Raw genomic sequence first — 21,850 nt, forward strand, 5'->3', positions numbered from 1 at the left:
AGAGTCATGTCCAAAATTTGCTTGGAGAAGCAGCAGGGCCAGGAAATAGGGATTCACTTCCCAAGCCTCAGGAAAAGTGATTTTTAGACACTGCTGAGTCAGTGTGACTTGGCCCATAAAGAGAGCAATTTAAATGCCTGTTGGTTGCAGAATAGTGAGCTCTCCAAGCTCTGAGAGAGATGAGCACTGCTATGAATGACTTTCAAGGAACTTCACAGGATTCTCCTCACTCTTTCAAAGTTTTAGCTGATTTCCAAGTTCTCTTTGTCCTGGTCCTGGGATATTTCTGTTATGAAAGTTCCAGAATAAATCTCTGTGAATGGCTCAAAGGTTAAAACATTAGACCCTTAAGAAAAAATAAACTGGTATTGAATAATCTAGATATACACACTGCAGACGAATGGTTCTGCAGATCTTTGATAGCTACTAGAATTCTGTTAGGTGGTCTTTAGCAGTTTAAAATCATGGCCTGGAACTTCCCTGGTGGCGCAGTGGTTAAGAATCTGCCTGCCAGTGCAGGGGACATGGGTTCGAAGCCTGGTCCGGGAAGATCTCACATGCCGCAGAGCAACTAAGCCCATGTGCCGCAACTACTGAGCCTGCGCTCTAGAGCCCACGAGCCAAAACTACCGAGCCTGTGTGCCACAACTACTGAAGCCTGAGTGTCTAGACCCCATGCTCTGCAACAAGAGAAGCCACTGCAATGCGAAGCCCGCACACTGCAACAAAGAGTAGCCCATGCTCAACACAACTAGAGAAAGCCCACACGCAGCAACGAAGACCCAACACGGCCAAAGATAAATTAATTAATTAATCTATTTATTTATAAAAAAGAAAAAATCATGGCCCTCAAGTTCTTTGGCATTCCTTGAGTAGAGAAGTGGGGGTCAATGTCTCCTCTTTTGAGTCTGGGCAGGTTTGTAACAGCTTCACCCAATGGAACATGATAGAAGTGATGCTGTGTGACTTCCAAGGCTGGTCCTCTGGGGATGTTCACTCTGGGGGAAGCCAGCCACCATGTAACACATTAAACTCCCCTAAGACTGCCATGCTAGGGAGGCCATGTCCAGGCTCTCTTGTCAACCGCCCCAGCTGAGTTCCCAGCTGACAGCCAGCATCAACTGCCAACCAGAGAGCCATCTTGGATTGCAGCCCAGTAGAGCTTTTCACAGATGCTCCAGCGCCATCCAACTGCTGGCTGGAGAGTTTCTAAACAAGAATCACCCAGCTGAGCCCTTCCTGAATTCCTTAACCACAAAACTGTGAGCAAAATAGAAAGGCTGTTTTCAGTCACTAAATTTGGGGGTAACTAGTTATGCAGCAATGGTAGTCTGAATGTGTCCCTTGGTAGTTTTAGTGGTTTCAGTGGGAACGGTGAGGAGGCAGGTTTATTTACACACATGTAACACATTTGTAATGTATGGCTGAGTAGGGTTTTTACAAAAATCCCATTCTGTTCTCAGTAACCATTATATTCTTAAGTTATACATGCACTATTAGGATTACATGGAGTCAGTTTTTCATGGCTCACTTTCAATTAACAGGCTACAGTTCTTCATTATATTTGCATGTTATTATCAACAACAGTTAAATTTGTATTTTTCATTCTTGTTATCCATACATTTTTATTTGCTAGATGGAAGATATATACAAACCACTTATCTGTGCCAGATACTGTTTCAAGTGAACACATTTAATCTTCAGAATGATCCCATATGGTAGTTATTATTATTACTATCCCCATTTTATAGATGAGAGAACTGAGTCACAGAGACATTAAGTACCTAGCTCATGGTCACATAATTTTTAAGTGTTGGATTTGAAACATGACCCCAGACAATCTAGCTTGAGTTAATAAACTTTGACCCTCTGCTGCCTCTCAATTATCGATCATTTTATTCCCAATTCACACACACACACACACACACACACACACGAATTCCAAAGTGATACATTGAAATGCAAAAGAAGTAATAAAAATAGTACTAAAAATATACATCTCAGGATAATGTCATAAATGTAAATGATCACCAGAACTCAAATGCAAATATATAAAATATGTATCTATCTAGGCTGGGATGAGTGAATCCTAGTATATGATATCTGAAAAATAGATTTTATAAGATCCCCTCTCCATTTACCCCTGGTCTCTAGTATGTTTTCTGTTAAAAAACTTTGTCCTGTAGTGTCATAAAGCAACTCGAGGCTTCCCCTTATTTTTAAACACAGCACAACAACCTTCCTGATAAACCAGCAGTTTTTCTAGAACAAGCTCAAAATAATACTTTTCAGCAAGGAATTTACAAACTACGCTGCCAAAGCATACAAGAAACCAAAAGTACAGAGGCATCATTTAAAGTGACATTCTCTATAGCACAACAAGCCACACTACTGCCCATAAGCTTGAAGAACCAGCTAAATATTTACTGATTGATATCATGGTTGGCAAGAAAGCAGAACAAGCTATCGGAGAAGCTCCCTTTTCAGATGGCACTGTGGGTGCCACTTCATGACAATGACATAAAGAGGAGAAATTTCCATCGTGTGTAGTGATTAAGAACATGGACTCCAGAGCCAGAATACCTCAATCCACATAGCTACTCTGCCACTTGTTAACAGTGTGACCTTGGACAAGTTCCTTACCCACTGCCCCGAGCCTCAATGTCCTTGTGTATAAAATAGGACCACAATAGTACTGCCCCAGAGCTGCTAGGAGGTTGAAGTAAATCAATAATGTAAAGCACTTAGGACAGTGCCTGGCACAGAGTACCTGCTATATAAATGTTTGTCAAACAAGTAAATAAAACACGTGCTAACAGACATTCCACCCTGGAATTGGACAAAACCACTGATGTGCAGTGTACACATTCAGCATACGTGAATATGAAGGAGAAACGTGTGATGACTCTTGTTCTAATTAACACTGAAAGCTAATATTACAGAAGAAGAGACCTTTGGGGTTACCTTAGTAATCATTCTGTGAGCTATAATACAAAAGGTGAGTCAGTTTGAGTATTGATGGGGTACTTAATATGTACGTACTAAGAATAAAAGAGTAAAATAATTGTCAATTATTAAATATAAGTGTCGATCCATAGCCAGCTTTATTCACAAAGAACAGTGGGTGGCCAAAAATCTGCCTCCAAATCTTAATTAGATGTTGATGGAAATAATGAAAATTGTAAATATAATGGACTCACAGCCACTGATCGTCTTTTTGATGTGCTGTATGAAAAAGCAGCAGGAACACAAGCTCTCAGATTCTTTACACTGAGCTGTGTTGGTTACTGTATTGATTATCTATTGCCACAGTTATTCCATATAACTAAGAATCACCAGATCTTTGTGGCATGCAACAGTATTGCTCATGTAGTCAGAATCATTTGGGAATTCACTTGGCAGTGCTGTTGAATTTGGTGGGGCTCACACACATCCAGGGATTGGCTGGCTCTCAGCTTGGGGCTACTGGGGCAACGAGGCTCAGTTCCAAGGGCCTGGCATCCTCCAGCAGACGACCCCAGACGTGTTCTCTTGGTAATGAAGAAATACAAGAGTGCAAGCAGAAACACACAAAACCTTTTGAGGGCTAGGCTCAGAGCTAGCCACAGTCACTTCTACTCACACTACTGACCAACAAGCTAAAAGCCAGCCCCTATTTGAGGTGTGGGGAAATAGACTCCACCTCTTTGGTAACCAAAACTACAAGCTCAACTTGGCAAAGGGAATGAATCCACAGAAGCAAAGGGAAAGACCATTTCAATGATTCAAAATGTTCTCTCCTCAAGATTTATTTTTCAGTGGATGTATTTTTAAATTTTACCTAAAATCGGTGGGCTGTGTCTATGAACTGTTCACAATGTGCTCTACAGTTTGAGAGCACGCTGATTCTACAATCAGCCCTAAGATATCATGATTTTAGGTTAAAATTGTACTTTCTTATAAGACCAAACTGGAATACAAATGTCTAACTGCTACGGGCTTTTTGATACTTGATTATTTTTATTATTTGTTGGAAAGAAATCAGTGATTTTGGACACTTTTTAAAACCATAAACAAATACTACAACAGAACTGGAAGAAATACTTTCCACAGCCATATACAACCACAGTGGATTAGGAAACCATTTGCCTTTAACTCTCAGGTTGAAATTTCAAATTTCTAGCTTTGAAACAGTGTATGTTCTTCAGGGTAGACTCTGACACACAGCTGAAAGTAATTTTCAGTGATAAACTTCTCCTTAATTCCTGGGCTTGTGGCTAACCTGAATGTTGATGACTCTGAATGAACCATCAAATACCTGCTGCCATTGCCAATGATATAATTGGGAATTAAGTGTTTCTAAATTAAAAGAAATAAAGAAAAAGAAAAACTGCCAAGCCATGGAAACAGACCTATGGCTCAAGCTGTCCTTCATGGAACCAGACCAGATTACCTTTCAGGAAGACAAACTGGGGAAAGATAACAGACGCGATCATTCTTACTGTTTACATGGAAAAAATTATGATTTATTTTTAAATGTTTTATTATTTAAAAACTTATGACAACTCTTTATACCTAAAATTGGTAGACTACATATATGCTCTTTGCCATTATATGTTCTGTAGACGATAAAAGTTTGAAAAACAAACAATGGTCAGCAAATTATAAAAAAGAGCTTGCCAACCCTGAGAATCAGCAGAATAGATTCTGTATAGATCCAGGCACTTGGAGTTAGATTCAAGAATACTTATCATTAGAGAATGTTGTCATTATGCATTGCAAAAGTGACATGGTAAGTCTCACTGACCAATGAGGAAAAGCGCAAATGAAATTACCTTAATGGAGAAAATTTCCCAAAAGTGAATTTGACTGCCACTCACTAGTTGCAAGATGTTGGGTTAAGAACTACAACGGTGCATTAGTTTCCTATAGCTTCTATAACAAATTACCACAAACTTGGAGGTTTAAAACAACAGAAGTTTGTTCTCTCGCAAATCTGGAGTCTCTAGCAGTCTGAAATCACGCTGTCAGCAGGGCCGTGCTCCCTCCAACGGCTCTAGGGGAAAGTCGTTTCCTCTTTCCATTTCTGGTGGCTCCAGGCATTCCTTGACTTGTGGCTGTAGCCCTCCAATCTCTGTCTCCATCTTCACATGGCCTTCTCTTCTGTGTGTCTTCTCTTCTTTTGTCTCTTATAAAGATGGATCACTGGATTTAGGACCCACCTGGATAATCCAGGATCATCTCAAGATCCTTAGCTTAATTATATCTGCAATGACCGTTTCGCAAAATAAGACATATCCGCCCAGATATGCAAAATATTCTTGCATATCTGGGTGGATATGTCTACTCAGAAAGATATGTTCTGGGTAGACATACCTTTGTGTGTGTGTGGTGGGGGGGTACCATTCAACCTGCTACAAATAGGAAAGAGGATGGTAAAACTCAGAAGAGAATACAAATGGAAGCTTGAAAGTCTTGTTAAGGATGTTAAAGATAAAATGGATTGCTATCTCTTATAAAATGTGTGTGTATGTGTGTTTGCATACTAGTTACCTGAAAGCAAGGAAAATGGACAGAAACGCCCTGTAAGATCACTCCCCATTTTATTATATGGTGAGTTTGGGACTAAAAGTTCAACTTTACCTGCTCTGATAGGTACTAAAGAATTGATTTTGGTTGTGACTGGGATTCTAAATAATTAGTATTTCCTCACAATTGTATGCATGTCATGCATAATTTCTGTACACTCAGATTTGCTTTCAATTTGGGGATCAGAAAGGGGAATAATCTGGGATAACAGGTGGGAAAAATCTCTGCCTGGCTGTGAGTTCCCCTTTTAATGAATAAGAAAATGACCTCTCTGACTTGTCGATCTGGCCTGGCTTCCTTTCTGGGTCTCTGTGGGCCTCATACTGCATCATAAACAGGGAGAGAAGTTCTTGGTCTCAGAAGCAGGCACCCAGGCCTCTTGTCACTCTTACTAGAAGAGGGAGCCAATCCACCTTGCTTGTTCTTCCTCATTACTTAGAATCTTCATGTAGAGAATGAAGAAATGCACATCTCTTGGTTAACTACTATATCTACTATTACCTATTATGTCTACTCAAACTTTTGAAGCTCTAACTGACAACTGAAGGGCGCCATTCGAAATGCAAGACCTTAGAGTCAGGGTTCCTTTTTTTTTTTTTTAACATCTTTATTGGAGTACAATTGCTTTACAATGGTGTGTTAGTTTCTGCTGTATAACAAAGTGAATCAGCTATACGTATACATATATCCTCATATCCCCTCCCTCTTGCATCTCCCTCCCACCCTCCCTATCCTACCCCTCTAGGTGTTCGCAAAGCACCGAGCTGATCTCCCTGTGCTATGCGGCTGCTTCCCACTAGCTATCTATTTTACATTTGGTAGTGTATATATGTCAATGCTACTCTCTCACTTCATCCAGCTTATCCTTCCCCCTCCCTGTGTCAAGTCCATTCTCTGTGTCTGTGTCTTTATTCCTGTCCTGCCTCTAGGTTCTTCAGAACCATGGTTTTGTTTTTTTTTTTCTTAGATTCCATATATATGTGTTAGCATATGGTATTTGTTTTTCTCTTTCTGACCTACTTCACTCTGTATGACAGGCTCTAGGTCCATCCACCTCACTACAAATAACTCAATTTCGTTTCTTTTTATGGCTGAGTAATATTCCATTGTATATATGTGCCACATCTTCTTTATCCATTCATCTGTCGATGGACACTTAGCTTGCTTCCATGTCCTGGCTATTGTAAATAGAGCTGCAATGAACATTGTGGTACATGACTCTTGAATCAGGGGCTCTTAAGTTGAGATCCAGGATCGCTCCCTGAAGTTCAATGTAAAGTTGGGTGTGTTTGTAAAGTTTTCTGTGGAGCAGTCACATTCTCAAAGAAGTCCATCACCCACAAAAGGTAAGAATATCCACAGGCTGACTCAATGCTATGAACCACCAGTTGGTTATTGACCTTTGGCAAGTTCTTTAGTTTCCATGTGCAAACTTATTATCCACATGGGGATGACAGCAATGATACAATTTCAATAAAACAAGAAAACTTTGATTCAAATATAATACAGATGTCCTAGGGAAGGGCACACTGGGTGGCCTTCAACATAGGTGGCAAATTCTTCCAAAAGAGCCCACATGGACAGTTCATTGTGGTAGTTATTTAGTAGGGAATACAAACACTTGTCTCTGTTCATTTCAACTCACATCTCAGAAGGCAACTCTGTGGACTTGCCTGAACTCTGCCTGCACGGAGAACTGACTATTCTCTCAAATCTGTCCCCACTGCTTCTTGTACAGTCTCCTACAACCTCTATATTTTACTTGATTACATGTCTTTCTCTCTCTTCCAAATTTCATCACCCACCATGTCCTAGTGATTTTGGTATTAAGAAAAATGGAATCTTAGCACATAAGTTTAAAAAAATATTTGTTAAGTGCATGTATGAATGAATGGATGAATGACAAACATGAGTTGTCTAAGGACTAGAAGTCTCATTAAACCTGCTTAGAAGTGTACCAACCAGGAGGCTGAAAACCACAAACACCCTTCTGGCTGGCCCTGCCTTCCCTCCACCAAGCACGGAGCCTGACCAGAGAAACAAGCTACACAGGAAAACAGTCTCATGTGTATTCCCAGAGCACCCTTTTCTTAAAGAATCTCCAGAATGAAACGCAGGTGCCTGGTGGCTGCTGAGTACTACTATTTTGAAAGTAGATCCTCACTTCTGATGTAATCTTTTACTTGAGAAATGTTTGCATGTTGTTCCTGGACAATGGGATATCCATTTGGTATGACAGAAGCAGCAACCTGAAAACTCCTTGTTTCCAGGTTGGGGTTCGCTGCTGAGCTTGGCCACTCAGGAGAGTCAACAACCTTGTCAGGCAGCTGCCTGTTGGCAGGATCGTTTTCACATTTATTATACTGGAATCATTCTGGCGCTTATGGAAAGGACAAGCAACTGAAAAATGGAGTGTAGACTCCCAAACAGAAACAGTGCATCTTCCAGTTGCTTAGACTAAAATACCTTGGAGTCATCCTCGACTCCTCCCTTTATCTAACAGCCCGCATCCGACCCATTAGCAAATCCTGACAATCTTCAAACTATGCCCAGAAGTTAACCACTTCAGGCCACCTTGACCACTTCCACCCTAGCAGAAGACATTATCATCTCCATCTGTATTGAGATACCCTCCTAACCATCTCCCATCTTCAGCCCACATTCTCCTACAGTCTATTCTCAACAAATCAGCCAGAATGATCCTTTTCAATTAGCCCATGCCCCATCTCTGCCCCATCAGAGCCAGTTTTTCCCCACCTCACTCAGAGGAATCAGCCAAGTTCTCACAATGGCCACCCAGGCTCTAAATGGTCCACCCCACTTTACCTCTCCAACCTCACCTCCTACAATCTCTGCCTCTTTCCATCCACTCCAGCCTCAGTGTCCTTGCTAATCCTTGAAGCTCATATATTTCTTTCTCAGATACAAGTGGAATTTTATTTCCTAACAGAATAAGAGAAAAACAGCTGACTTTAGCTTTCTGACTGAGAGCCCCACGGCCTTGGACATTGAGAAGAGTCACAGATCCAGGTTACTCACAGAGCAAGTAAACTTCTTGAAGTTTTATGAAGGCCAGAGATCAAATATCAAATCCATCCTGCCACAGAATTGTGGCTGGGCCTCTGTGTATGAGTTTCGTTGAGAGGGGACCCAACTTGGTTTAGCAAATGGGCATGAGAGCATAGGAGTGAGGAAAAGAGCAATCTTGAATATATCTAATAAACCACAGGCATGAATTTTAACAACCTTTCTGCTAGCAAGTTCTACAAGCTTTCTCATTCCATTTTCTAGCTAATACTTTCCCCCAAAGAGTTTGTTGACTGCCTACTAGGTCCCTAAGCTGCATGCTAGAATTGAACAGTTTGCACTTGGGAAAAGGACCAATGTGGGACTAGAAAGAAACCAAGGGCAGAAACCAAGTCATCATAGGGAATGTTTTATTAATCAAATATATTTACACTTCTTGGCCAATTATCTCTAAATGTGTGCCTGTTTTTCATTTAAACACAATCGAATCCTGGTAGATCCTATCATAAGAGTACAGCTGCATGCATCATCGCATTGGTTCTTTGTGGTTTTTTTTAAGATGTGAGTTTAATAAGTTAAAAAAACATAAGCCAGTTGTTTACCATTCTAACTGCAGAATACTTGTTCTTGTCACATCAGTAGTCTTTACAGCAAGGGATCCTCACTACCCACGGTGAGCTTCTCCTCATCCTCTTGACTGACTTATTTAAACTTTCCAAACCTCAAAAATCAAGAACAGAAACTGAGCCCTAACTCTAGCCATTTTCTTTGCGGGGAAGTTGAAGAGAGACATATTTCTATTTCAATGGGGAACATTTACAGTAAATTTTAAATTAGCATATGAGGGAAATTTATACAGTGCCTTGATAGCATCTAAATATCACATTTCTACTAGCATATTACAAAGCTGGATGCCCTCCCCTTGATATAACAAAATAAATTAAGGGGACATCAGGTTTCCAAACTAATTTTGCTGATCTAAGCCAAAGTTTTCCTCGATATCTGAGTCACCAACTTGGCATTTGCATTCGTACCAGGGGAAACCTCTTTCACAGAGTACTTAGAACTTCCCAGGAGAGAAATTTTCCCTGTTTTTTGCTATTTTATTCTCTCCAAGTTGGGAGAAGCTTGAGTATGTGTACTAAATTGTTCAGAGAAAGTGAGTCTACCAGGGTTGATTTTTAGCGTTAGACAACGCTTGAATGGGGATCAATAGGGACAGTAGGCTGGTGGACACTTGGTCTAAAATGGCCGCTCTCCCCAACATGCGGTGATCACCTATCATCTGTGGTGATAGGAGCTTTTAAAAACATGAATGAGTCATGCTATATAAAAATATCTCCAAGTTGTTGAAGTCTATATCAAGATTGTTTTCAGTCAGGAGTGATGTGCCAAGCTTTGGGGAGAAAAGCAGCAACAGGGATGTTTTGCAAGGCAGGAAACAGGAAATACCAACTGGAGCCCACCGTGTTTGACTGACGGGGAAAACACGTTCATCGTTTTGACAACCATTGCGCCTGTTAGAATCCATATTTGGAAAAAAGTAACATAGATTGTAATTTCAGGACCATGGTAAAGAACTGCCCTGTAATTAAGTCAGTTCCTGAAGAAGTTTTGTAAACTTTCTTCTTGAATACCTCTCACAAATAGTCTCATCTAGATTGTTTCTAAGAACTTGAACTGGTTCCTTGAGTACCCCATGCACAGAACTACATTATCTGTGCCTTTGACAAATCAAACCTGTAATGACTCCAGTCTTTCTACCTCAGTGCTTTAAATCAACAGCCTAACCACAGAAGCTCATATTCTTAATGGACACAACTGCATAATTACTCCATTGATGCCTGAAAAGTAACTCACTTAGCATTCAGTCAGAACAAAGAAAGAAAACTAGATTTCACTTAGCCCCGTTCAGGATGTGTTTTCACTTGTCAATAGCGTTCAAGCCTAGTTCTTTTTTGGCCAGTGTCCAACATAACCTGCCTTCCTGCCTGTTGCCATTTGTCCTAATGTGTATCACACACTTGAGAGGATTTTTTTTCTTTTACTGTGGAATTTTAGTTGCATGTTTAGAAAAATAAAACAATACCTGCCAGCAGTGGGATATTTGAAATTCTGCTGTCCAGAAGCACAGATTTAGAGATACAAAATCAGCAACTATAATAACGCATATTTTGAGAACATTTTAGTATTGTTTCCACAAATTCATTTGATCAATAAACTATACTTGTGTTTGTTTATTTTAAAAAGCTCATATGCTTAAAAAGAGTTTGAATAAAGAGATATTTTCCCTTTTAAAAAATTACTGTCGTGTGGTTTTGGAGGGTGAAAATGTAAAGCTACTAAGATAAGATTAAGTATATAGGAGAAAAGGATAATGATAGTATCTATGTTACAAGGATTAAATTAGATAATCCATGTTGAGCAGTTAGAACAGTGCCTGACAGTGATTGCACAATATAAATTGCTATCATTATTATTATTCCCAACATCTGAGGGGATAAAAAGCTCAGATTTTATTTTTCCATTAAAATATACTCAGCAGATTCTTTTGTAATCCTAAGTACAATGGTAGCATCTCAGTATACAGGGCAGACAATTCAATGGTTTTGTCTTTGCCCTGTTTTATGGCGTATTTTTGTTTTTTTATCATTTTTCATATTGATTTGATGAAACATCTGACATACATTACTTAAAAGAAAAAATCAAATAAATATTTTAAATGTTAAACACAACTGTGGATTACAGGCTAAACATCTGTGGCAAGGCTTCCATAGATAAAGCAATATTCTTTTCAGTTTGGCTCTCTTTGGCCAGTTGTATGTGACAGGTGATTGTTGGGTTTGTAGAATTTAATCTTGAGAAGGCTTGAAATATGTGGCTTTTCCTGGGACTCTGTTGTTATTTTGTGGTAGTTCAGATAAGTGCTAGTGATGGGGAAAGCCTCAAACTCTTGGGTGGATAAGGACATAAACATCTTGTCACTTCCAAACCTCTTCACCTTGAAAGGAACTTGACAAATTAGTGACATTTCTGAAACCTACTGTTATCACTTTAAGAAGCATATCTCTTAGTATCTTTCAGGATTTGGTGTCAGGAATTGGTAAAGGCTAGGGGGAATAAAATTAAATTCACGTCAAGGAAGGAAAATTGAAACCAACGTTTTTGAAAATGTGTTTATTTAGTTTATTTGTTGTTCCTGGCCTGGTTTCTATAGACATATGTAGCCTTAATATGAGGATGATGGATTTGCTTCTCAACACAGGCTCCTGGGCCTGTTCGGAGGACCCATGACCCCATGCTGCTCTGGAAATGCCCTGTTTTGTGAGATGTGCCACGTTTCCCATTTTAAACGACTCAACAGCCACTTGCATTTGATTTTTAAAATCGGTGCAAAACAAATAACAGCAATGATGCTACTTCTACTATGAAAAGCAATGAAACATCAGTTTCTTAAATGCACAACTCAGAGCCAATTATCAGCAATTAGTTCTGCAATGATGTGCCAGGCACCTGGGGCCTTGGAGGCGGTGCCACTGAAGAGGAAGATCCTCTAGCTTTAGCGCATAAAGAGCTTGACAGTGAGGTTCAAAAACAAACTTAACCAAACAACTGCTACCTTTCAACCAGCAGTGAATATCCACCCTGATGGTGCTCTCTGAAACCTCTCAGAGCACCACAGCCCACACACTGGGGACAAGGGCTGCATTGCCAAGGCTTGACACTCACAAGGCCACTCAGACCCACACAGGGTCTGCAGAGCTCCTGCCCTGAGTAACTCCGGCCCTGTCCCCATTTGTTACCTTATCACTGGAATAGGGTCATAAAAATCTTAAGACCCAGACCCTAATCCTGGTATCTTGAGATTGTTGCTAAGAACCAACAGTGGGGCTGATCAGCTAAAGACGTCCAAGTTGTGTATCTTAGTTTGTTTTGAAATTTGCTACCTTCTGGTCCCCAGCTGAGTTTACATCTCTCTGATTCTCCCAGTTGTAGCAATCTCTGTAACTTCACTGAGACAATGGTCTAAAGGCCTAAAAGGCCCATGCTATTAGCCAGACGCTTAGGAGGAGAATATTATTTTCTCGCCAATTAAGTAAAACTCCTTACGGTGAACACCTAAAATGGGGTCTTTATACAAAATAAGAGTTCAATAAATACTTGATGAATAAATGAAACAATGAACCAATCAACTGACAAAAAAAATCTGATGAGTTGGTAAATGTTAGTAAATCTTTGTTTATCTCGACTAGAATGAACTTTTCCCAAAGTACGATCCAATAAATTGTAAGCCCTGTGAGGACACTAGTGTACCATAAACCTTCTCTATTATACACAGTTTTCCCCCATAAGGCTATACTTGAATGGACGTTCAATAAATATTTACTAATTGAACCAAATTATATAAATTACACAAGATTGAGTTTTATAGTTTTAACTATCCACACAACTCTATAAAAGCATATCTCTTCCCAAAAAAAGTCATTTTTAAAGACAAAGACAACCAAAACGCAAAGCTTATCTTAAAATAATTTACGCACATTTCCTGGGGAAAATATTCAGCTTTACCTAGAGTTACTGAGATTTTTCTAGAGATGCGATGTCTGCACACCCACCTGGAATCACCCCCATTAGCTTAGGCTCTTAGCTAGACAAACTGGCATGTGTTAGGATGGCATGTCTTATTGTGAGAAAAAAAAAAAAAATTCAGTCCCCATTGATAGAAAGGGGCAAAAAACGATTGCTCCAAAAGCCAAACATGGATTCAGCTCTTACAGTCTCCCTTTCTCATCTTAGATATCCTCCCCTCTCCTCAATGACTCAGAGTTTTTCTTTTTTTCTTTTTATACCATGATTAATTAGGAAGTTGCTAATAAAGAAAACTGACAGATCTTGATGACTGCAGTGTTTACCACCCATCTGCAGTGTCCCTAGGAAATATCTGTCAATTTTAAATAGAAAAGGCTAAAGCAATTGTTGGGAGGTTTTAAGGAGAACTGCCCCCCACCCCCAGCTTCAATTAAGAGCATTTGGGACCCAAGCGATGGCGGTACCCGCTTCAGGGCTCCAAGTCAATTGGCAGGTATAGGCCTATCTTACCCGTAGACTGATGGCCAAGGCCAGTCTGCTAGAAGTCAGCAATGGCTCAGCAATGTGAAAATTTTGAACGTCCCCAATTTTCTAGTTGTTCAGTAGCAAATATTTTCAGACCAAATTTGGCAGAAAAGACATGCTAAAAGTTGCCCTTACTAATAAAGGAGAAAAGGAGACTTAAATGAGCAGAAGGCTAGAAGAATCTTTCAGTATAGAGGTTACCACCATATTAAGTGGGACTTTGGGATCAGCTGGCAAAGCCACTAGAGTGGTACAGACCACTGTTATGGAGATCTGCCCAGGCGGGGTATCAAGGTTGGAGTGAAGGCTTCTCATACTCGCGTGGGAGCTCATGAGCACAGGGTGGGATGCACTGTGTAAAACTGTGAAATGAGGCAAAAGGCGGAACTGGGTTTTCTCACTGAAAACAGTATTAGAAACATACAGATGAGTCCCTTATCATTTTGAAAAAGTACAACCAAATGTTTCAACTTGAATAAATGGAGCAGTTTGCTCATCTGTATAGCCAGTCTGTCACTTTCTTGCAGATTTGGGGTTAATATGGCTACATATTCTCTCCACCCTTCCCAATGGCTCACACTTTTGTCAAACGTCTCTATCACTTAGGGCAAGAAACTATAAAAGCACAACACATTCCAATCTACCGAAGAAAATATTTTCCATCAGAAACAGTTACACAGCAGCACAGATTGCTTACTACTTCCATGACAAGGAGACAGCAAGAAATGGAGGAAAATCGGAACGACTTCAGATTGGGCAACGGAGGTCAGAATTAGCCAAATTCCTCTGTGAGACATTATTTTGAGACATATATCAATAAGTTACAAACACAATTAGTGAGGCCCCGTTTCACTCCATTTTAAATGTGGCAGATGGGTGCTAAGGGATGAGGGAGTGAAATGGAAAGAAGAGGAAGATTTCTGAGGACAAAATACATGATGGTAGATTAAACCAAACCACAGCTATCCTTGCCTTTCAGTGGCCAGTTCTGTTATGTGTCTCACATTTTTGCTAAGAGAAGACAACGGCAAGGCTAAAAAGACAAGGAGTTCCTTAACGGGCTGTGTCCTGCTATCAGGTGACCAAGAGATCTACAAACAAGAGATGGCTGCTGGTAAGTACTCTAAACTGTTCAGATTTACACCGGCCATCAAGGTAGACTCGGTCTTCGTGATGCTGCTGGGAGTTAATGGCTAATATGCAAGAGCCGTCAGTTCTTCCTGATGTGGGATTATTGTGTGGAATGCGACACAATTTGATTGAGCACCATTGCTAAATTGCCCAAAGGGTAGCTGAAGTGACACCCATTTTCCTGGCACTCAATCAAAGATCAGTGAAACTGTGTACATACTCCTTTCTCTTTCAGTGGATCAGTGTTGAAAGAAGAATATTATCAAGGGCCGGAGGGGATGAGAAGGGAACTCTTCTTGAAAAAATTAGCTGTTCAGGGCGGTCTTTTCTAACCAGAACCCTGTCCGTGGCTCCTCCTCTCAAGGTTTCCTTGTCTGGGCTATTTTCACCTATTTTTTGCAGAAATGCCCCACACTCAGGAGGGCCTCCCAGGCTTCCCCTGGAGGTACGAGGAAGGAAGATGAAAGTGCCTAGAATGGTCTTGACAGTGGGGCTTGGCACTGTTTTTGCTCACATATTCAATACTTTCATAGACACAACAAAAAATTACTGGAAGCCTAATACCTTATATTCAGCCTCATACTGAAGAACTTTATTTTCATGGGTTTTTTTAAGCTAAAATGTTATTGAAAACAAAATTTTCTCACTAGCTGCTTCAGAACAATATACTGTATTATGAAGCTCCGTATATTTTAAATGTTTTTGAAATCTTGACAGGACACTGTTAAGTCCCCATTTCTTTTTCCCCTTGAATTTTGAATTTTAAACCATCTTCTTCCACTTCCAGGTTCTTCTGCATCAAGACCAGGCTGCTGGATGGAAGGAGCCGTGAGAAAAGTGCACGAGAAATAATAAGTGTGGAAAACACAGAAATGGAGCACCCGTGGGGCTGAAGATGGCCTGGACTCAGCGAAGGCTCTGGCTCCCGAATCTGTGGTCCCTGCTGGGCAGCCTGAGGCAGGCCAGGCCAAACTGAAACAGCAGGAAGAGGGCTGTACAATGGGTCCCCTTGAATCATGCTACTAAAAAAGGTGCAACGAGAAACGAGTCCCTGTGCATTCTTAGTCACAACTGTGGGCAGAAGAACCCATCCGATTCCTCCCTTTGGTATTAAATAACAGTTTAAAAAAGCTTTTTAGAAACAAAGCAAATACACTGTGGGACTGGAAATGTGAGCCATCCCAGGTTAGTCGTCCACTGAAATGAGTCTCATCCCTAGTCATAAATAAATAATCTCTCTCCTGGTCTGACTTCCACGCCAGGATCAATATCTCTTAACATCTTACTTATTTTATTACTGCTTTTGGTTTTCCGGGACTGATTGAAAGTTGCTCAGAGGAAATCTTTGGTTTTGCTTAAGTGTCCGTGACATTTAATCATGACTTTCCTTGAAGTTTAATTCCAACCAGTCAATCAGTTAATCCACTTCGATTGATTCTGGGCTCTCGGTTATTGGCTTGCACTCATTGGGCATCCGCTGGTGTCGGCTCAGCTGGGTGGCCTGCGTGAAGCTCCTCTCACACCTCTCGCACCTGGTGGAGGCAAGAGAGAAAATTGAGACCAGGGAGCAGGGCCTGCAGGTTGATGGACTTCCTCTCATCCTGCCTAATCAGAACAGACACTCCAAAGTGGCTTCAGATTTTACTGGCTCAAGAGGTTTAATTGGTGGCTCCTTCCAAGGCCTGGATGCCTGTGATGGGACAAAGCCCGGCTGATGCAGAACAGAGGGATCTGTCAATAGGCAGAGGGAAGGTGATTTCTCCAGAGAGCCCTGTCCTGCTGCAGCTCTGATCACTGTCAGTTCAAATAGATAAAGAACAAAAAGAGATTTTTAGGAGTGAGCCATCAAAGCAGCAGCTTGTCTGCAGTTTTCTGCTCCGTAACCCCAAAGAGAAATTGATGACAAATAGAATTTCACCTGCTGCTAATTTAAAATCGGGACTTCTACTCCCCTCAGCACAGCAGCCAGAGAGCCATCATCTTTGAATTCGGAAACTGGAAGAAGCAGTGCATTAGTTTTCAGCGACTGTGGCAGGTGGATGTGGGTGACCGCTTTGGGGCAAAAGCTAGAGTATCACAGCTCCACCGAAGTTAGGGTTAAAAAATGTTTGCATTGGGATAGGGGACTCAGAAAAACCCGAAATCAGCCAATGTTTGTGTGCTTCAAATTCACCTCTACAAGGCACAGCAGGAAGAATGTACACGTGGGCCGTAATTAAGGGTTGGTGTGTCTGATAAGGAGAACGCTGGCATCGCACTTCAGGAATATCTCCTCCTCTCCTTAACTTAAAAAAAATGCTAACCGAGAGACCCTGGGCCTAAGCCATCTTCCCTGCAACACACACCGACTAGCTTGATGGCTACACAACCTTCAAAACACACACACACACACACACACACACACACACACTGCTGCAGCAAGCTGGGCACGGACAGTGGCTTCCCTGTCACTATTCCACTTGTCTGGGCTGCCTGGAGCACTGGCCGAGCACCCATTGGGGCACAGCAGCCCCCTCAGCACTCCCCCTAATGTCCTCTCCTGAAACCTTAAAAGGAAAAGATACTCAGGAGAGCTGCAGACAGTTGTTCTTCTTCTAAATAATGCAACCTTCGGTCTCAGGTCCCTGCACTAGTAGGGCTGTGGTAAAGCCATCAGAAGAAAATCCACACACGCCCAATCACTTGCCACGTGCCCCGCTACCCGGTAGGCAGCCCTGTCTTTTTCCTTTTGAGTAAATTATACAAAGTGCCTTGCCAGGGAAATAATTACCTATAAAAATAAAACACATCTATCCCTACTAGGGAGTCTTGCATATGTTTTGTCGTTGGGAGGCTGGAGCTTGACTATCACGCTTGGATTTTTCAGGGCTCCTGCACCAGCTGAATGTGTCAGCATGAGGAAGTTGTGTTTCTTCAATTGTCTTTCGGGGGATATTTTTAGCAGCCTGTTCCACTGTTAAAAACTGCACTGTGATCTTGACAAATGTATAATGTCAGCTTTAATGTATCAGACCTATCAGCTCAATGAAAATAACTCAGAAGTATTGATCAGCTAATGATTTTTGGTGTATTCATTAACATCCATGGGCAGCTCATCCCTTCTCCAGAGCTCCTGAAGTGCTGATGACATGCTAGTGAATTGCTGATTGTTTATTAGAAAACTGATTAGTTACTAAATTAGTGTGTCAAAATATACTACCTTTCACTGCTTGACAAACTTTCAAATTATTATATTCCTTTTTTAAAATTTTGAAGCTCTAGAATCAATTTCAAGGAGAGAATAGTTTCAAAGTTATAAGTTATGACTAGTTACCTAGGTCATGTTTTTGCACCTTTGATCTTGTGTATCAGAATATAAAGAATTCAGAAGTGGGAGGGGTAGTGCTTCACATAAGGCAAATGTGTATGTCTATATGTAATATTAAACACCCAGACTGGGCAGAGACAGTAAGAGGGGAGTTAACATTTTTCTCCTGTGTTTGCCTAACTGCCTCACAGATATTTACACTCATGGAACCATCTGTTGTCATAGTCAGGAAATTTACTAAGTCTATAGGGCTCTCCTGAGATCATCACTGAAAAATCATCTCTAGGGCCATCTGCTCACCAAGTGTGAGTAAAAACACATGCAGATGTGTAGAAAATTACCTTAACTTAGATCCTTTTCCTAGGAATTTCCCCTTCTTGAGGAAAGTGGGCTACTAGAAATAATACCTACGTGTGTTGGTAATGATAAGAATGTAATTTGTATAATTAAGGATATAAAGAGAACTTGACGTAAAAATATTTTTAAATAAGGGGAGAGCCTCAGTTTTATGTTCATCATCTTTAATTTCAGAACAAAAATCCCTTCACAAATTATTTTCATGGCTTAATGGAACACATCAGAAGGACAGACTCAATGCAAATGCTTAGGTTCTGGCGGGTCAGAGTTGGACTTCAGCTGTGTTGGCACGGAATTAACCCTGAACTACAATCCCAGCCAAGTGACTGGTCATGGGCACCTCCAGGCCTGGATTTCATGCGGTTTAGCAGAATAAGAAAGAAAGAAAGATGCGGGTAATGATCCAGGAGACTAAAACTGCTCTGGCACACAGGGTCTTCCTCTCAGTGCTGACGTCACAGCCTTTAAGGAAACATTGCAGGAACAGTGAAGTGGAAAGCCATCCAAATATTTCAGCAAAGAGAAATTCCCCAACTTTCTGCCAGTGTGGGCATCTTAATGAGACTTGAGTTCCTTTTAGATTTGAGATCATCCTTTACTTAATGTGATAGTCGACTGGCTTATAGGTACAGAGGGAGCTTAACAATCGTCATCTGAAACTGACAGATGTGCAAAACGATGTCAAGTTCTGTTCACAGAAAACCTACAGGAAGCTTTCTTTCTGGTCCTCTATGGCCTGTCACCAAATATTTCCTGAATGAAACCAAATTGCTTCGTACGTATGATGTGCTTAATGCATTTTACTGATGTGTTTTTTTGGTTTGCTTTGATTTTGCCTAGATCTTGCTAAAATATCAGATGTTCTTTGGAATATCCTTTGATTATTTTTTATACTGAGCCAAACTGTCTTCACTTAAGGCACAAACTTAGTGGTATTTCCCCTGCTTCTAATGAAGACGAAGAAAAGAAACTCTCCTATGGAAAGTCCTGGTCTTCCCAGGCGCAAAGGCCAGGCATCAAGCAGCTCACATGGATCCTGGGCAGAGCGGCCTCTCTGAGATGTTGAGAGATTATGTTTAGTAACAGAGAAGGAGAAGGGGTTCTCACTGTAAAGAGTAAGTTTGAAACTGACAACTTCCTTCCTTCCCTCCTTCCTTCTTTCCTCTTTTCGATAAAGTGCTTGGCAATTGCTGTGAGATGAAATGATGTCTTGATTTTGTTCCTTGTTCTCCACGACTTCCAGCCTCACAGTACAAACGGAAAGTACAAACTTCAATATGATCCTTTGATATGTGCTTTTCCTATGATCTCCTTCACCTTATAAATTCTGCATCCACAGCCTAGGTTAGCTGCTGACAAGCCCATGATCTACCTAGAGCATGGGGGATGGAGTCTTTCAGTGGCATTTCAGCCAATCAGATTGTGAGACAAAGCCTGGAGTGAAACTCTCATCTCTTACTGCCAAATCTTCTCCAGGCTTCTTGTATGGCAATAATCTTGATCTGCCCTGAAAAATCACTTTTCAGCAGAAGATTTTAGAAGCTAGAAAAGGCTTTCCCCTGTTGTGGCCTGGCCCCTAACAATCTTGCAAAGGCCTCCCAGGCCCTGGGTGGGTAGGACAATTTGGGGACTGAGCCATTTGGGGCATGGGTTGTGTATCTTTACAAGATTCTTTTCTTTCTTTGCAACATTGTTTCAGCCAATACCCATTAGTTGAAGTAGTAAAATTAACCATTGTGGCAAAATCCATTTTATTGACTAATCTGCAATAAACTTTTTTTGAATGTTTGTTTTATAGGCTTGTAAAAGGATATCCTCATAATATTTACAAATGTCCATGGGATGGATATCCATGAGCTATGGTTGGAAGATTCCCAAAATTCCCTTGGGGTAGTTCAATCCTGAATGATCTGGTTGTATACACTGAAGGATTTAGCTTTCCATTTCCTAGAAGACGTTTAAATCTTGCACTTATAAAATACACGTACACTCAGTTCTCCCCTGGCAATATGTTTAACATTTGATAAATTTAAAAAAACAAACTCTACAGCATATGGCTATCCTAATATGAGAAGAAGCAGGAGGAACTAAAACAGGCACAGTGAATCTAATCCAACCAAGTCTGGTGTTGTTTCCTTTTTTGTTTTTCCAGATGAAATCAGGTTATGGTCCCCAAAAATACTTTGAGAAAGGAAAAACGTACAAGTACTAAAGCCCTTCAAATATTAATCTGATGAATTAAAATTAAGTTAAAATGGCACCTCTATTGGAAACAGGACAAAAACAGGATGTTAAGGAAAAAAACTGACTGGAGTCAACGAGGTTATACTTAAGTAACACCTGAACATTAATAGAAATCTATTTCCCACGCTGACCCTGAAACCTCTTCAATTAATTACTAAAATCTATTTACACAGCAACAAGATAAAAATCAATCTGATTCCTGGCACTGTATCCATCTGGCTACCCTCTCTAATGTAAGGGGCCAGGAGGATTGTCAGTCCTCCTGCGTCTCTGCTTTTGAAGAGCTCTCTTGCTCAAAGGCACAGGGAATGTGCCACTGTCATCTTCTACATCTAGAACAGTGATGAAACCAGAATCTGTGAACCCCCGAGGGCCTAGGGGAAATGACAAAGCCCACTGTGCAGACACAGACACCTGCCATAGGGAACTCGAGGACTGTGCTAACCTACCCGGCCCTTAAGTGTAGATTTAAAAAAAGGGCCCCCTGGGGCTATGGCAGCCCCAGAGGGCACAGCTTGGCTGGCGTAGTGCAGGTTGGATGTTTAGACCCCATCCAGTGCCCTCAGCCAGATGCCTTTATGCAGTAAATAAGCCCCACCTGTGTACACAGACAAAAATTAAAACTTTTCACAATTAATATCATAAATTAAACCTCAATGGAAAACAGTTAAGAATAACGAATAAAGGTAACTAATTCATGGGGAGGTGGGTAAAGATGACAGCCTTTTATGAGCCTCTCCCTCTCCTGGCAGACACCAAGGCAGGCAGGACCCAGACCAGCAGGACTCTGCCACCCCAAGCTGAGCCCCGTCTCAGGCCGAGCACCATGGCAACTGCATGCTACGCCAGCAGGTCCAGAGGGAAAAGCATGGGTAATGAGACTCTGGGAAGACTCCTTGGCTGAGACCAAGAAAGGGGATTCACCTCCTACTGCCTGAATCATTTCCTTTCTTGCTTGATCTTGTCCTACAGAAGGTAAATAGGCTGTTCATCCACGCCCTTTTCATGTTCCTCCTTCATCAAGGAAAGTCATTATGGCAAATGAGGAAAGAGAGATATAAGAGAGTTGAACAAAAAAGAGTCTATCACACAGACAGTAAA

At 41.1% G+C, this 21,850-nt stretch overlaps 1 protein-coding gene across 1 annotated transcript in view; it reads right to left on the minus strand.

Moving 5' to 3' along the window:
- Positions 1-14,777: 14,777 nt before the first annotated feature.
- PRDM6 (PR/SET domain 6) overlaps positions 14,778-21,850 on the minus strand; it is a 102,831-nt gene continuing 95,758 nt past the window's right edge. The window contains exon 8 of the mRNA XM_004267425.3: positions 14,778-16,373. Coding sequence (XP_004267473.1) covers positions 16,259-16,373 — 115 coding nt within the window. The 3' untranslated portion in view covers positions 14,778-16,258. The remainder of the gene's footprint in view (positions 16,374-21,850) is intronic.

Source organism: Orcinus orca, chromosome 3 (assembly GCF_937001465.1).
Source record: "Orcinus orca chromosome 3, mOrcOrc1.1, whole genome shotgun sequence".
Classification (NCBI taxonomy): domain Eukaryota; kingdom Metazoa; phylum Chordata; class Mammalia; order Artiodactyla; family Delphinidae; genus Orcinus; species Orcinus orca.